Genomic DNA, 17,108 nt, shown 5'->3' on the forward strand with positions numbered 1-17,108 from the left:
ATAACCCAGCTCTGGAAGTGAGGAAAATCCCTGGATTCCTCAGTGGAGATGGGGTGCTCCTAACCAAGCAGCTACTAGATTTCTTGGAAAAGAAATTATCAAACGCTTCCCTGGATTAAGAACTTCAGAAAATAACCACACAGGCTGAAATAGGTTGGGGGTGAGGGGAAGAGGCTGAAACAGTAAAAGTAGAATGAAAAGACAGTTGCCAGCCATGCTGATTAGAGAACAGCCATTGCAAGAACCCCACCTGAATCACCTCCTGCTCTGGCGGTGTTAAAAACAACACAGAGAGCAGTGCTAGGTAACTGTCTTAGCTTAAGGTATCCATGGGCATGCACATGTGGATGTGCGTGTTTGGGAAAGGGGAGAAGCAGCAAAAAATATTTTTGTCATGTTGCCACAACAACATGGTGTTGATCTAGGCCTTTCACTTGCCTCAAAAAGAAAAATTCGGGACTTGCAGGATTCATACAGACAGAAAATGTAGTTTTTAAGTGTAGAAAAAACAACTCTTCTGCTGTGCAACAGCCCAGATGTTCCTATTTTGGTTCCTGCCTCTGGCTGAGAAGGTTTGAACCCACTGAGAAAAGGGTGCCATTTAGTTCTTTAAGGTGGGCTGGAGTAACAGCACTAGCAATCCCTCCTAGCAATGCTCTTTTACTGAGCATAGAAAAACTCACTGGCAAAATGCCTGGAGACATATAGATTCTCAGTCAAGTGCTCTAATCACCAGGCTGGAGTCACTCTGCTTTTCCTGATCCCTGGCTTAATTAGGATTTACACATGCCAAACAAAATGTAAGTGCTCCAAAAAAAAAGAGATCAGTTTCAGAAGAACCTCTTCTGTTTGTCAACACTAAACAGAAGATGAAATACTCAGATTTCAAATGCAGCCCTTACAGGAGACAGGCAGCATATATTACACGGGGTGCCACCAGCTCTGCAATGCTCAGCTGCCTGGTGGGTGGCTCACCTAACACTGACCAGAGACAATGACAGCAAATTAAAGAGTCTATTTGACTCCATATAGCAATTCTGAAATTCTCCTTGTGGCTGACATAGCAATGGTGCTTGCTTTCCAAGATGTCCGGTGTCAGTGCTGATTAGAGAACAGCACACATCCTCTGACAGCAGTACCTGAAAAGGACAGGGCCATATAATCACCACAGGGAGAAGAGACATCAGAGCTAAGTATTTCACTATACAAACTCCAAGGAATAGGAAGTAAAAGAAGAGTTAGGCTGGATATTACAAAAAGAAAAAAATCTGAGACTGAATTCAGAGAGCAGAGCAATTTCCTTTGGGAAGAAATAAAATCTTTATTATCTAAGGCATTTATGGTACAGTAGAAAATGCTGCTCTCCTTACAGTATAAACATTCACTAGCCCTAAGGCAGTAGATTAGATGACCTACCAGGTCTTTACTCTTTTCTCACTTCCAGTTTCAGTGATATCATTAAACTGCTGCAAAAGCATACAAGACTGTCTCTGCTCCAAGACTGTAAGCGTAAGCTTGGATACACAATATGGCTGAGGCAACAATAAACTGAAGAATTCAGATCTTGTGCTAGCAAAACTTACCCTAACCCTTTAAAAATAAATTTTTAAAATGGAAATGTGCTAAGCATTAGCATTTAAAGTTGGGCCAAAGGCAATTAAAAACATCCCCCAGTTTTGCATGCCCATTTCATGACAGCTGTTTCATCATCTACAGCCAAGACAGACTCGAAGACACTTGAAGAAACATGATTCTAAATTATAATTATCCCCCCCAGTTCTCTGCAGATTGATCCTACCTACTGTACATTGCCTTTAACATATATTACAAGGGATGAAAAGAATGAAAGATACCAAACAAGGTGATTAGGCTTCACTATTTGAAAAAAAAAAAGGCTGAAGTAGCCCACACTTTATGACACCTAAACCACAGCTCTAGGCAGTATTTCATAGTAATTTGTGAGAAACTGAAATGGCTGTGTATCTGTATGGCCCAGTGGGGAAATCTGGGGATAAAAGTAGGCAACCTAGTCTTTTAACAAGACCTTACAGCAAGTAAGCATCAGAGCAATCAGTAAGGCTGAGTCAGATGAACCACGTCTCCTTTTAGCTTGCTTATAAACCACCTTTTACACAGCTCTTGAATTTTCCACAAGATCATTTATTTATCATTTCTAGCATGCACTCACAATAATTTTGTCTGAGTAACAGAAGTGACATCAGAAACAATTGAAAAAAGTGAGCAAAAGCAAAGTCACACAAGGAACCCTTCTGGACAAAATTCCAGTTCACATCAGGCAGCTTCCTGACTAAACAATCGAAGTGATTGCCTTTACAACATGCAAGCCAGCCTACTTTGGCTCTGTCAGGCCAAGAAAGGGTGAAAGACAGATCCTCCTGCTCCCAAGTCCCTTTGCAACCCCTTAGCACTCACTCTTCTTTCCATTACAGCTATGAGGTTTTTTGTATTAGAAGGAAAGCTGGTCTCCAAGATAGGTAGGACCCATTACAAAGGATTTTAATATTACACTGTCACCTTCAATTGTACTGTCAGTTGCTGGTTGTCCCAGCAGCTGACAAAAAACAGAAGCTGTGTTTGCTCTCCCCTGAAAGACATCCTTAAAGAAGGATGCTGATACTCACACATCATCTGAAGCTTCTCGATGACTCTTGCTGGCAGATCCTACACAGACCACCCTGCTGCAAAAACAGCTGGGAGGTGAAGCTCAAGAGACTTGTTAAAACTGTGGTCTGGGTAATGCTGGCTGTCCTCCTGCCAAGAGCTCTTCATTCTGCAGCAAGAGAGTTTCACCCAACCTAGCACTGATTTCACCCTGCAGCTTGGAAGTGGCAGAGGAAGGTTAAAGGAACTGTCATGAATACTCTCTAGCTAATCCAGAAATACCAGATGATGAGGCACTCCAAGATATCACAATTTATCTGTTTAGGTGACTGGAATTATTCCAACAGCCGTTCTAGACATGTATGCTTCATAAAATATATGCAATAGTAGAATCTCCTATTCAAATCTTAAAGTAAACCCATGGCTTCTTAAAGCAATTTTGTTCTCTTATATTCCCTTTAATTTCTTAATTTCTCCCACCTCAGTAAAAATATCAGACAGAAACCATTCTTACTAAGAATCCCTAACCTTCCTCTTCAGATCCTCCAGTTTCTTCTCATTTCAATGACTCCACTCCACCATTTCACCTGCATCTCCAATCTCAAATTTTACACTCTGACTTTGTGTCTTCCTGCCTCCCCTTTTCCCACTCATGTTCATGATCTCTTCTTTGCTGTTTTTTAGGCTTTGGTCTTCCCCCATCCACTCCACTACACACAAAACAATCTCAACATTTTCTTAGGCTCACACACAATTAAACCACCTTTAGTTGTGAAATAATCTGCTAATTTCTCTGTCAAAAAATATCCCCTGCAGAGAAGAATCTTGAATTCACTAGCAAAGAAGCCCCTTTTTGTAATTTTTGCAACTGCTTAGACCAAAATGACAGCCCAGATCTTTCAGCCAAATGCTTCAATTCATATATCCATGCTGAACAGCAAACAGAATAAAGATGACAGATGACTAAAATGAATTAACAGATTAAGAAATTAAGAGATTCCCCAGTAATGGTTTGTGGAAACAAACATCCTTCATCACACATTGATTATGGCCCTTTGGTCACATAAAAGGATCTTATCTGAAATTACTTTATAGCCTGGGCTGCAAGTAACCCTAGCAGCTTGATAACTACAAATAAGAAAGAATGAAACAAGAACAGATGTGAGGAGTTGCAGACTAGTTAAAATAATAATTTTTTTAGATGGAACATTACCTGAATTCCTTATATTAGAGCTGTTCATTTTGGAATCTTTGATGACCAAGTGCTTAATCCAAAGGGTGGGTGCTGTGATTTCTGAAAGAATAAAAATAATAGCCTTAAAGAAACTGCAGCAACTAGTAAAAATACACATGATAGTTACTCAGAATCACTGAATGGTTTGGGTTGGAAGGGACCTTAAAGAACATCTTATTCCCACTCCCCTGGCATGGGTAGGGACACCTTCCAATATCCCAGGCTTCTCCAAGCCCCATCCAACCTGGTCTTGAACACTTCCAACAATGGGGCAACCACAGCTTCTCTGGGCAATCTGTTCCAGTGCCCCACCACCCTCACAGTAACGAGTTTTTTCCTCATACCTAATCCAAACCTACTCTCTTTCAGTTCAAAGCTGTTCCCCCTTGTCCTGTCACTACATGCTCTTGTAAAAAGTCCCTCTCCAGCTCTCTTGTAGGCTGGCTTCAGGGACTGGAATGAGCTAGAATGTGTCTTCTGAACAACCTCAACTCTCTCAGTCTCTCTTCATAGAAAACAGGATGTCAGCTACAATCATGCCATAACTGATCTGTCATCTTTGTACAGAGAGGTGCATCCCCTGGTGAGCTCTTCCAATTCTTATGAACCACCATCTGTAAATCTTCCACAAGGTTCTCTCATTATCTTCCTGTTTCAGAAAATATATATCTGCTGGCAAAACATTTTTTTTCCTCCCTCTAATCCCCACTTCCTAAATTCTCAAAAAGCCTTTTTCCTCAAGACTCAGAGATCACAAACATTGCATTGGGTGCTATAGTACATGCTGTTTCACCCAAAAGTGCATATGAAATCCAGATTTTAAATAGTCAATCCAGACCTTAAGTATTGCTTTAACAGCCCAAGAAGGTCTGGCCACAGTCAGTTCCCTGAAACAAGCAACAACAAAATCCGAAATAAATAGGCAGAGACATGAAGATATTTCTGGAAAGACTTGAAAGGAAGTCTATTAAAGAAATAGGTTCTGGTTAGAAAAGCATGTCTGATGCACTAACCAAGACATCCAAACATAAATTTGTGGGAAAAGTGCTTAGAGCACCTCCTCTGAGGTGTTATAATCAACTTCAAAACATATCTGAACCTGCCCTAAGCCACAGAAATGACATAACCTCAGCATTTGATTAGAACTGAGCAAAGCAGTATTTGCTACCATGGACACCTCATGTGACATTTTCAGGACTGATAGCTTCTGAAAAAAAGTTCAGTTTCCACAAGAACACAACTTAAATAGTGCATCCTGAGGTTTTTCTTAAGTTCCTCTAAGAACTTTTCACATGAGTTTTCCTGCTTTCTTGTTGACATTTACATGGATCTGCTCAGCAAAGGGAGAAGATGGCTGAGTAAAGAGAAACTGATTATAAATTACAAGAACATGAAAAAAAAAAAGAAAATTAATTTCTCCTCCATAAATATTTTCAGCCACATTGACTGAAGGCATCATAGTAATTGTGTTCAGGGCATTTTCTTTACAAGGAACTACAGGTTGAACACGGTTAAACAAACTTTTACTGCTGCTGACATACAAAAAAATTGCCTATCTGCCAGTTTTACTACACTATTTTATCAACATTCAGCCATCATATGCTTTCATAAATACATATACCAACATGCTTTGGTTTAGGGACTATTTCTACTTTTGTGTATCTTCCCCTCCTAGTGCTTCCCCAGTGTTTAATCTGAGGCAGTTCTCCCCAAAACAGGCTTAAACTCCTATATTTGGGATGAAATTTAGCTCTTAATCTGCACCATATGGACCAGGTATGTCTACAGCTGAAAAATGAGGGACAATCAAAGTCAATAGGTGCTGAAGAATGATGAAGGCCTTTAGAAATACAGTGGTGTACATCTTTCAGTGAGGCTGAAAGGTGCCCAAAAAGGAATTCTGTGAAAAAAGAGAAAGATAAAGAAAAGGAAATTAATTTCTTGGAATCTACCATAAAAGTGTATTTTCAATCCAGGTAACTGAGATTTCTTTTTGGATTACAGGCACCTCTGAACAACAGATCTGTGGAAAGAGTAGATTCTCACTGAATTAAGAGGCGAAGTTTACCAAAAGTAAGAGATGTGTAAAGAAGATATCTTTAGGAAATTATTACACCTTGCACATGGTGGAGGGTGCAAAATGGTGAAAACAAAATAACAGAGCCTGGAAGTGCAGGAGGGAATATAAGATTTTAAAACTATACCAAGGACATTAACAAAACACTCTTCAGCAGAGGAGAATCTTGTCCTAAAAAAAGATTCACTATAAACATTTCTAAGATCTGCATTATAATAATATGAAATAATTTTTAGAGAGATGGCTGTGTTATGATTCAAACCTTGGATGGGAGAGTTTAAGTTATCTGATTTACATTATCTCTAGCACTGCTCTGTTATGCCCCCAGGGAAGATGGTAGGGAGTGGGAGGGGAACTTATGCATGAAATGTGAATTTTCATTATCCTCTAATGTAGATGAAAACATGGGAAAGGTGAATCTTCATCTTAGAGCTGCTGAATTCCAAGAGGTATCACACATTTCAGGGGCAGCTGAGTGTATGTAATGCCCTATGAAAAAAGTCAGCCCCTTGTGTATGGAAGGTAGGCAACAAAATGCAAAACATTAAAAAAATCCCAACATTGTTATTGTCTACTCATGCTGATACCAGCTCCACCCTGGCTGCCTGACTTTGAATAGACAGGTTTACAGGATCCCATCAGCTCCCAAATTCACTGAAGTGGAATGTGATCTGAACTTTAATGCCTTTGAACATCTATGAAGATTTCAGACCTGACAGGTGAAAGGATAACTGTTTTTTATCATTTTTGTCAGACACAAAGTACAAGCCATTCCTCAGGAAGACCTGCCCAAGCCACTGGGAGAGTCTTCTAGTGAAGTATTACAACATGTTTGCTTGGATAGGATCAAGAGATTGTTCAGGATGACTTCCTGAGGTGTCTGGTCCAACCTTCTGCTCCAGACAGGGTCAGCTTCCAGAGCAGAGCAGGTTGCTCAGTACTTTAGAATCAGAGAATATCCTGAGCTGGAAGGGACCTGTAAGAATCACTAAAGTCCAGCTCCTGGTGCTGCACAGGACACCCCAAGAATCACACCGTTAATTGTTTATTCTTACAGCCACCACTGAAATCTACTTAGTCCTATTTCACTAATAGAGATTACAAAATATAGAGTGACAAATTTCGAAGAGATTATTTGTCGATGCATAGCCTGATTAACCTGCCTGTCCATCCAGAGTCAGGCCATGGCACTAGTCATTCCCTCCCAAAGTCCAGGAGATAAGGTCTTGAATAATACATTGCAATGTTTTTGAGAGCCAATCTCTCATCGTTCAGTCCAAGCCCATTTATTAGACTGGAGTTCACCTACAAATCAATGTGAAGGTTTTTGCTTGAAAAAGTTTTTCATGGAAAGTAGAATAACACTTTTTTTCAGATTCTGCTCATCACCAGAAAAGGCATGTTCACTACACCACTTCAAGAACTTTGTCCAGTTCTATTTGAATGACCAAAACATTGAAACTCTCCTAGAAGGAGCTTCTGACCAGGCTGTATTAACCACATCATCTCACTCCTGCATTCTACTAGCACATTCTTTCCTTTAAATATCTATGGGTACCCTCTCAGGGGAAAACTTTAAGGTCAGAAGTTTGTGATTGCCAACAGTAATTTAATACAATATCAGCTTACTGCCAGGAGGAACCCTCTTTTGATATAAACAAGAGAGAGCCAGCATGGCTTCAGTCTCCTTTGTTTATTTGAGAGTGTTTTTTTTCTCTGAGAGCTTTACTGTTTCTTAAAGCTCACAAGAAGATTGTAACAAATCTACCATCACTAAATACGAAGTGATAGGACTACAGCATCTTGCCATTAAACATATGTTTATTTTAGCAACAATAAAACCCCACCACAGCACCCATTTCTACAAGAAAGCAGGAAATATCAACAGAAAAGTACCTCCTGCTCTTGCTCAGTAGTCTCCATTTCTGCCTTTGATCCAGCTTAAAAAAGGCATGAAGTACACCAGTCCCCTATGAAAATGCATAGGCTTTCCCTCACTGCCTTATGGTCTACAGTTTCAGATGGGTGACAGAGTAGTTCATACTTCTGCCCATAGCTTCACTATAATGGTTGTGGGTTTAAACCTGTAGAAAACAGGCACTACTTCCAAGCAATATGCAAGATATAAGCAGCTGCTGTTAGGCCCATTCACTACCAAAGGAGCATTATTCCCACTGGTCTTTATGTCTGTACGTGTAAAAGGCTTGAACCCTCTGTGATGACAGCCATTTTATCCTTGTTTAAAGGCTTCCAACAGACTAAGGTCCAATACTCTCTCTCCAAAATAATACAATTGCAAGATTGCCTGTTTGAGAAGGAAACTGCCTGGGTGGGCCATGAATTAAGTGGGCCCAGGACAATGACTTCATTTGCTTAAATAGTATGTGCGTCAATGAAAGCATTTGCTAAATAAAGAAACCTCCCAGCAATTTTTTTCCAAGTCAACATTCACAAGATGTGGTTTAGCATTACCCTTCCTTTTGTGAAGCTGTAACACATTGCAGAGGTTATGAAACTCCCAGCATTAGTATCACCAAAGTGGAGATAGTAAGGGGATAAGGACAGTCTAAAGGAAGTGGCCACTTCTGATTTGATGCACCTTTTTTTTCTTGCTGGGACACACTCTTTCCTCCAAGATTACACCAGGAGTCTGATCAACTGGTGTTATTGCTGGATTCCAGAAAAGTGGGGAGGATGTAAAAGGATTAGGGAAAATGCCTGAGGTCCCAAGGGCATTCTAAAATTTGGATAAATTATGAGATTCACTGGCTTGTCTGCTTTGCAGGATATAGAAAGCATTTGAACCATAAATCCTAGAGAAAAGGGAGAGGTAAGTAGCTTTTTTTGTTGTTATTTTAAGAGATGTTCTTACCTTCTCCATCGAAAATAGGCTGGGTTTCCATGGTAGGCGTTGGCTTCGAACCATCATCTGAATTGAGGGTTAGAAAGAATCGAAAAGAAACTACCATTATTGAGGTAAATACTATCTACTCTCCAGTACTGTTGAATGATTGGGATTTGTACATGGCCCGGCCAAGTCCAGAAGAGAGAGAAGACAGACAGAACAAAATCATTTTATGCTAAAAGCAATAACATTTTACATAAAATATGCATCAAGCCCTTTTGGTACACTTAAAAAAGCCTCCCCCCTCCCTCTTCAAACCACTGGTGTTTATCACCTGGTAGTCTCCCCAGAAGGCAATTAATTGCCTTTTTAGTTTCAGGTCAGTTTAGTTTTACACAGGCCATTTCCTGAGACAGCAAAGGTTCTGGAGATTGCTGTCCTGTTGCGTCTTTCTCCTCATTCCTTTTGTTCAAAAGAAAAATTCTTCTTCTGAAACTTACCTGTGTAGAGTTGGCACCAGCATTTACTGCAGAGCTGTTAGAAGGGGATGGTCAATAGCAAATCTTTTTTATTCACAATGACTGCATCAAGGTGTTCTCTAATTGCAATGTGGTGACAATATCTTCCAACGGAAAATTGTGGAACAATAATTTCTCTTACATTAGGTTTAGGTTTAGTTGAGTCTGTTTTGCCCATGACAGTATTTGGTGAGTGATCTCTCCTGGACCTTAAGTCACAAACCTTTGATACATTTTCTCCCCAGTCCAGTTCCAGAGCACAGTGACAGAGCAGCTTTGGTGAATGCCTAGCATCTAGCCAGGGTCAGCCTACTACACCTAGAATTGGGCTTTTTTTCCTGCTTGAAATATAGTGACTTAAAACCTCTGATTTCTAGTAACTATTCTTTGCATGTGTTATTGGCAAGAATGACACTAAGCAGCAAAGTGGGCAGGAACCTAAAATGTAAAGTTGCACAGTGAAAATCTGTTGGAGGGAGGAGTCCATGCCAGAAAAGCCAGGCTTGCCTCTCTCCATGACCATCAGATGCACAGGGCAATTTCCTTTCTTTGAAGGAAATGTACATGGGACAGTCCTTGCTAGAGGAGGCAATAACTGCCCTTACCCTTCTCTCATACCAGCTCCATTTACAGAAGTAAGAGACCATTGGAAAAGGAAGGGAAGGGCGGAGATGGGAAACAGAAGCTTGTAGACTTTTTCCACCCATACCTGTATTTGCAGGTTTTTTTAAGTGAGGAAAAGCTTGAACACCTCTTGCGCTTTTCATTTATTTTATGCGTTTCCAAACAAAGTAGTCTAGTTCATAGAAAGCAAAAAACATGCTGATAATTCCATTTTGACCTCAGAGATCCACTGAAGTAAAGGACATTGACAGAAATGAGACACCCTGTTGTCGTGTTCCTCTTCATCACTGTGGTTTTATGCTAAACTGCAAGTGTAACAAAAAATACTTAGAAGAAAAAATACTCACCATTCCTCAGTCAGCTCTTGTTCTGAGCTTTTCTGTTACTGGGCATTACCAGTAACCTGGATAAGCAGTATTCATTTTTTTTAAAGTTTGAGCAACTGATTTGGAAAAAAGTCCTGAATATTTCTTAAATTACAAAGAGGAAGGTTTTGCCCTTTAAAGGCTCTTTGGATAGAAGTAAATAGCTGATCTTCACTTTTTATTTTAGAATAGGTTGCTCTGCTTTTGCAAGACTCCAGCAGCCACAGCTATGGTTTGTTATTTATTTAGGATGGCACTTTACACTGTAACAAAGCAGTGAACAGAATGGCTTTAAAGACTGAGAAACCAACCCCAAACTGCTGAAGACACTCACAGAACAACTAGAAAGGTGAATAATTCTCAAGTTATACAAAACAGGAAGAGACCTGGTGTTAAAAAAAGACCAGTGCAATAATAAGTTTCTTATTGCTCTTATGAATGCTTCTGCACCAAGTAATTACAGAATTGCTTTTCAGATTTAAAGCAGCAACCTGGAAGCCAACAATGGGGGGAAATTAGAAGTGGATCTGAGCCACAGCGCTTGATCCAAATCACTATTTGAAATTTGGCAGAACACAGGATGTTTCAGGTTCAGGGGGATTCTTTCACATCCATGTATGTGCAAGGAACACAGCAGCAATTACAATTTGTCAAATACATTCTTCTTAAAGAGAATTCTGCAGCAGCTTTTGTATGAAGTTAGCCATTAAGCTACTGGAGAGTATTAAACAAACCCTTCAGTTCAAAGCCATTGTTTAAGATAATCTCAGTAAAATGGCTCAGTGGATTACACAATCATTTCCTTACTGGATTACTAAGGCCAAATTGTCACTAAGTCCACATTGTAGCAGCACCCAGCACAGTATTAAGGGTTTTGCAAATAGAGAGAAGTATAATTACTCCCCTGTTGTTCAAGGAAGTACAGTTCTTTCATCACACATACAAGAAAAAAATGCAATAGGCAATAGCCCTGTAATTACATTCACCATATTTCAAAAATCAAAAGCCAGGGATATTTCTGATTGTTTTTTAAAGGTCATGAAATAGTCAATAAAAGACAAAAATTGCACTTCATTAAAAACACCATGCTCACTTCCCAGCTGCCAGCTTCTTACTCTGAAACTACCAATTTCTTTTCTTAAACTGGAGAATTCTCAGCAAGTCTCAGTGTTCCAAATTCGCTTACGTCAAGTTTCACTGCTGTTCCCTCTCAGCAGACAAACCACCCTAATACTTGCCTGCTCTTATGTGATTTTTCCTCTCGCTCAATACTCCATTTGTCACACTGAACATTTGTTCCACTGGCCTGTTTGCTCCCCACAAACAAGGAGCAAATAAGTTCTATTTTACCTCAAAGGTTTGAAAAACCATTTGTATTCCTTAAATAAAAATTTCAACATAGAACAAAACCCTTAACTATTCCAGAGGCCTAAGGTCTCCTGTGACACTATATGAGAAGTACAGAATACTGTTACTTTGGGTACAAAGGTAATGAAGTATGTTCACTGGGTACAGTCTCTTCCTTTCTTCAAAGAGCTGTTAAATTCCACACTTTCAAAAGAGGCATGCCACTGCAATAGTTCCTTATACACAGCATGTCACAGAGATTAAAGAGATCAAGTGTTACTTCCTAATCCCTCTAGATAGCAACGCTGCCAGATCAGAACTCATGTAATTCAGAACCACATCCCTTGGCTGCAGAATCTTTTCAGAGCCTTGAGGAGGAGTTCACTTGCATACTTCTCTTCCAAGTTTTATAACCCAGCATGAATACTCACTTTCTTTTCCCAAGACCCCTGTCTACAGACAGTATCACTCAGCAGAATACCTCCTCATGGGACATTTTAAAGCTAAAAAACTGCTCTAGTAAGTGTCCTTTTCCTAGGGTACACTGGCAAAAGTTAAGCAGATTTTTCTGGCTCAACTGCTGTCAACTTTAAAATGGTATTTTTATCTTGCCTCAGGACAAGAGTGAAACAGGCAGGTCTAAATAAGATTCCCTAAGAAATTTTCACATTAAGCTATCTGGGATATAAACTAGAATTCCACTTCCTCTACTACTATAAGAAGCTCATAAGCAGAAACAGTTTTTATTGCACTTGACTGACATTGACTTGAAACTGGGACAATTACTTGCACATCCTGAGCTACTACTAGTGCTGGGCAAGAACTCTTTATGGTCTCACTAGAATAACCTTCCCCATGTCTTATCCTTGCAAAACATCTAGCAAGCATCCACATCTGCAATGACTGTAGTGTACAGTGGGGTTGAGTGAGAAGGAGATCCAGTTCATGCAAAGGACACCTGCTGAAGTGACCATTTTACTCTGAGTGACAAGCACTAGGCCATGAGTCAGGAGAAAAGTAAACTCCTTGACATAAAAAGCATTATTACTATGGAAAAATGTGAAGTAACTGCCTGCTGCTGTGAATTACCATTCTTAACTCAAGCCACCTAATGGAAGGTGTAGAAAGGGGAAAAGTTAGGAGATAAAAGTATACTGAAGGTATACTGAAGGTTGATGTTGCTGGGGAAGCACATAGGTCTTGGTCTGCTAATGTGAAGATGCAAGTATTCAGATGACTTATGCAGTGAGTATATTTTTCCTGGGTAGGAGATGTGGTGTGGGAGGCTAATGTTCTCTTCCGACTGGAATTCATGAGACAATCTATAAACATTTCTTTCATTTTGAAGAGCACAGGTGTTTATGGAGTCAATCATCCAGGCTACACACAAAATCTAATCTTTTTTGAAAGCCTATAGCTTGAACATCAATGGGTCCCAGACTTGAGTCAGACTGATAGAATAAGCAGATGACAATTTTAAGTGCATAGCTCTGCTCTGGGAAGAGGCAGCCTTCTTTCAGTGTCAAGTGGTTCCTTCACTTACCATCATCTGGTTTTGGCTGAGTCATTAGAGAGCACAGCTGAAGCTAAATAGGTAACTTAGAGCACAGAGAGCCAGGACAATGAGTGAACTCTTAGCAGGTCCTGTTTGATGCAGCAAAGTCCACCTTTAGCAAAGGTGTCAAGCCAACAGCAAGAGAGAAGAGCTGTCCTAGGCTCCAGTACTCCTGAGGGACTCAAGTCATACACACTCATTCCTGCAGCTTTAGTAACTGGTCAGATGAACCAAGAGCCACCCGGTCAGTTAGGCTCCTTGTATCCATGCAGTTCCTGAATCTTGAAGATGTAGTTTTGACTTTGACATTTCTATGCACTCCCCCCAGATCCAGGGTATTTTAAGTATTAAAAAAAAAGAAGAAAAAATAAAAATGACAACAAAACTTGTGTTTTGTGTTTGCACTACATAGGGTCTTAGACAAAAATACATGTCCCTTCTAGTATTGCAGAGGAGGAGCAAATTGTTGCCTTGACCACAATCCTTCCCTACATTAAATAAAACAATTTCAGCAAGTCATAATTAATTTAATAGTCTATGCAACTAGGTACAGACATATATTGTCAATATAAGTGCAGAAAGTTAGCATTTATGCAAAGAAAATTCTTTCAACCTGGCAAATCAAGGTAAGTTTTTGCAAGCAGCTGAAATAGAAACACTCGAGTGCAGACAGACTTTCCTGCCGAGTTTTCACACTCCTGTCCATAAAATCATTTAGGTTGAAAAAGACCTCTAAGATCATCAAGTCCAACCACTTCTATGCATAGAGATCCCACAGCTGTTATGAAAACCCCCAGCTTTTTAAACCAAATCAGCAAAAGCCATGTTCTCACTCTTTATTGCCTTAAGAAACAGCAGCAATGTGCTGCCTTTGGATATAACAACCCCCAAACACTTGGACATGGACAAGTGAAGTAAAATTTTGCTTAAAAAGTGGAAAATATGCCTACACTCAAGGGCTCTGTAGGGCTTAATGAGCTCCTAACTGCAAAGGTTGACTTGCACTGTCACTGCAGTAATTTTTCTCTTCCTACGTCATCTATTTTGTATGCCATCTGGACATGGGCAGCCTTTAATTCAGCACTGCATTCCAGATATCAACCAGATAGGATAAGGAGCCTTTCCCTGTGCCTTCTGGAAGGCATTAGTTCCCCCCACTTCCTTCTCACATCGCCCTCGCAGGTGCATCAACATGAAAAAAGCCACTGAAGCCCCAAGGACTTTGTGGTCCAATGTACTCAGTGTTTGTTTGGCAGCACAATTCTTTGCCCTGCAAGAAAGCCTATCCCATGCACAGACAGCTGGAAGTAACTCTGACCCCTGTGACACAATTCAAAGCCTCCTCTGTTTGGCTTTTTGATTCCTGATTGACACACTCACTGCCAGGCAGAGATAAATGCTGCTGGGAGGACAATGTTGATCTGCTCGACTATTCTTGTGAAGGACTTTTTCAGAATAATAAACAAAAAACACTGGTGTGCTTAAGTGTCTGAATAGAACTGGAGGTAGACAGAGAGGGGAGTGGAGTGCTTTACAGAGGCTGGCAAGTCGACTGAAGAGTTAATTGTCTGGGTGTACAATGAGTTTATTCTGACCACAAACAAAGAGCTCCCTCTTCCTGGGTCTGGTCCTTCAAAAGCAAACGTGTCAAAAGCAGTCTGGAGCAGCACTCATTAATAGCAATGCTCTAGTCTCTGGGGTTCAGTGGCTTTAAAACTATTGAATCTTGAGATTCAGACAGAATCTCTCTAAAATCCAAAGTCCTTATTTACTGCCTAAGTTCTAAAGGGAGTTCTACAGTAATTAGCCAAAAGAAACCTCCCCTCTAACCTCTCAGTCTTTGCAGCCTTTAAACAGCTTCTTTTGAAAAATTAAGACATAGCAAGGTATTACCCTTCAAACATAATGCTGTAGACACCTTCCCCAATATGAGATCCAGTTTTATATTATTTCAATTATGTGTCATGTAAAAGTGACCCTTAATGTCTTATACTTGGAAAGATACAAAATCCCAGCCCACATCTGGACCTGTATTTCAGAGCTTGCACTATAACAGGTCAAACCAATACTATGTCCAAAACCACCCCCTGTCTCTGGGAAAGTTCAGATCCAGATTCAGATTTGAACTTTGTAGGTTGAACCAAGCCCTTAAGGTAATTACCACTTAAAATACCTGACTCCCTTCTGTAAGTTGTGCACACCTTTCTGGGGAGAAAAAAACATCTTCCTAGTGCTGCTGCATGGAAGACAAGGCAGTTGAAAACTGAGCCATTAGACTTTACCACTTTGATGGCAAAACTCCTAGGGATTTTGGTGCCAGTGCAGAGACGCTACACGTTATTTGAACAAGCAGCAGCTACAAAGATCAGAGAATTAAGCTGAACTGTTAGTGAACTTTCTCATCATGCAAATTTGCTTCACTACTTGTGAAAAGTTGTTGTTTTAACACACCTACAAAAATCTAAAATTCCAAAGAACATTTTTCTCAAGTGTATGGGCATGCTTCTGAGCAGAAGACAAGCTACCTGAAGATTATTAAAGCCATTATTTAAGAGCACTCACCTAATTCAAACTTGAGACTCACCCTCTGCTCTCCCCTTTCTCAAGCTAAAATCCCCAATATAGTGCAATCAACTAATTTAGGAGGAGAGCAGGGAGCCACAAGTTTGTGTGATCTCTCTTTTGTTCTACTGAGTAATAAGTGAGGGATTCAAAACCTCAAAAATAAGATTTCTTGGTTTGCAGCCAGTTTCTCTCCAAACTGTAAACAGTAAACCGCAGTCTTAACCAACTTTGCAGGCTTGGACTTTTGGACAAGAAGTAGCAGTACCCCACAGGTAGCCTGTACACAGTCCTGTTGTTTAGAACCAGAATTCTCAGTTCATTTTTTGGCCAAACTCCAACATAGAGACGTTCTTCTCTATAAAAGCAATTTGTACATAAGATATGGGATAAAGAAGCATATGATCAGATCTTAGTTTGGTTATCAGAGCATTTCTGAGGTCAAATGCTAGGAAGCTTCAATGGAGAAGACCTGTCACTGCACATAGGTTTACCTTCCTGCTGTTTTACAGTGTTCAGATTTCACAGCCAAACTCCTTCCCAAATGGCAAAGTAGGTCTATTCAAAGATTTGGAAGTAACAGGAAAAATAAATGCCCAAGGCCAGATTTGAACCTCATCTGTTAAAAAGGTGAAGCAGGTAATAAAGGTCAGGTTACTTTTGAGACCATCTTCAGTTTAGATTTGCACAAAAAGCTTTCTTTTTGATCAACATGGAATCACTGTCAAGCTGTGAAGACATTGTCCCCACTGTGCCCTCCCCCACTTTCAGAGGCTTCTTATTCTCACCCTTCTGTAACAATCCCAGCAGCAGTTTTATTCCTCAAGCAAACAGAAACTATCCTGTGCCTTAGAAATACACCGTCTTGTGATCAACTCTGACCTATAGAACCAAGCCTCCAATTATGCCACTGCCTCGCAGATAATGGCAACTAGGTTGCCAGTGATTTTAATTGTCTTGATTTAAGTAAAAAACCTTTCCTTTACTTCACTTCCAGAGTGGCTCAAATTGCCAGGAGAAGAAGAAAAAAAAAAAAAAAAAAAAAAAAAAAAAAGAAAAAAAAGAACCTGCATGTCCATTCAAAGGCTCTTGAGGGAGCTGCTATGATACAAGTAATTTTCCTTATTCCACTCTATGAGATTCAAGCCCTTCTCCCTTTGAGCTTAGTCCCTCCCTTCCATCATAGGTGAAGTACTGCAGTTCTTAGGAAGAAGGGACTATTTCCCTGGTATTGCTGCATTTTTCTATCCAACTGCTGTTCTGGCTACTTTACTGAGTTAAAAACCAAAACGTTCTTATTTTTTTTAAATACTGTATAAACTATACAATACTTTTAGCTTGAAAGATAACCATATTCCC

General features: G+C 40.0%; 1 protein-coding gene across 2 annotated transcripts in view; it reads right to left on the reverse strand.

The window, feature by feature from the left end:
• Positions 1–17,108, reverse strand: part of SMOC1 (SPARC related modular calcium binding 1) — a 160,316-nt gene that overhangs the window by 35,889 nt on the left and 107,319 nt on the right. Inside the window, exons 8-9 of one of the 2 annotated variants that reach the window (XM_041410451.1) lie at positions 8,806–8,862; positions 3,836–3,916 (exon numbers count right to left, since the gene is read on the reverse strand). In XM_041410451.1, coding sequence (XP_041266385.1) covers positions 3,836–3,916; positions 8,806–8,862 — 138 coding nt within the window. Of the gene's footprint in view, positions 1–3,835; positions 3,917–8,805; positions 8,896–17,108 lie in introns of both variants that reach the window. The other variant, XM_041410525.1, reaches the window with a different exon arrangement.

The sequence above is a fragment of the Onychostruthus taczanowskii genome, unplaced genomic scaffold, assembly GCF_017590055.1.
Source record: "Onychostruthus taczanowskii isolate IOZ18803 unplaced genomic scaffold, ASM1759005v1 scaffold1, whole genome shotgun sequence".
Classification (NCBI taxonomy): Eukaryota; Metazoa; Chordata; class Aves; order Passeriformes; family Passeridae; genus Onychostruthus; species Onychostruthus taczanowskii.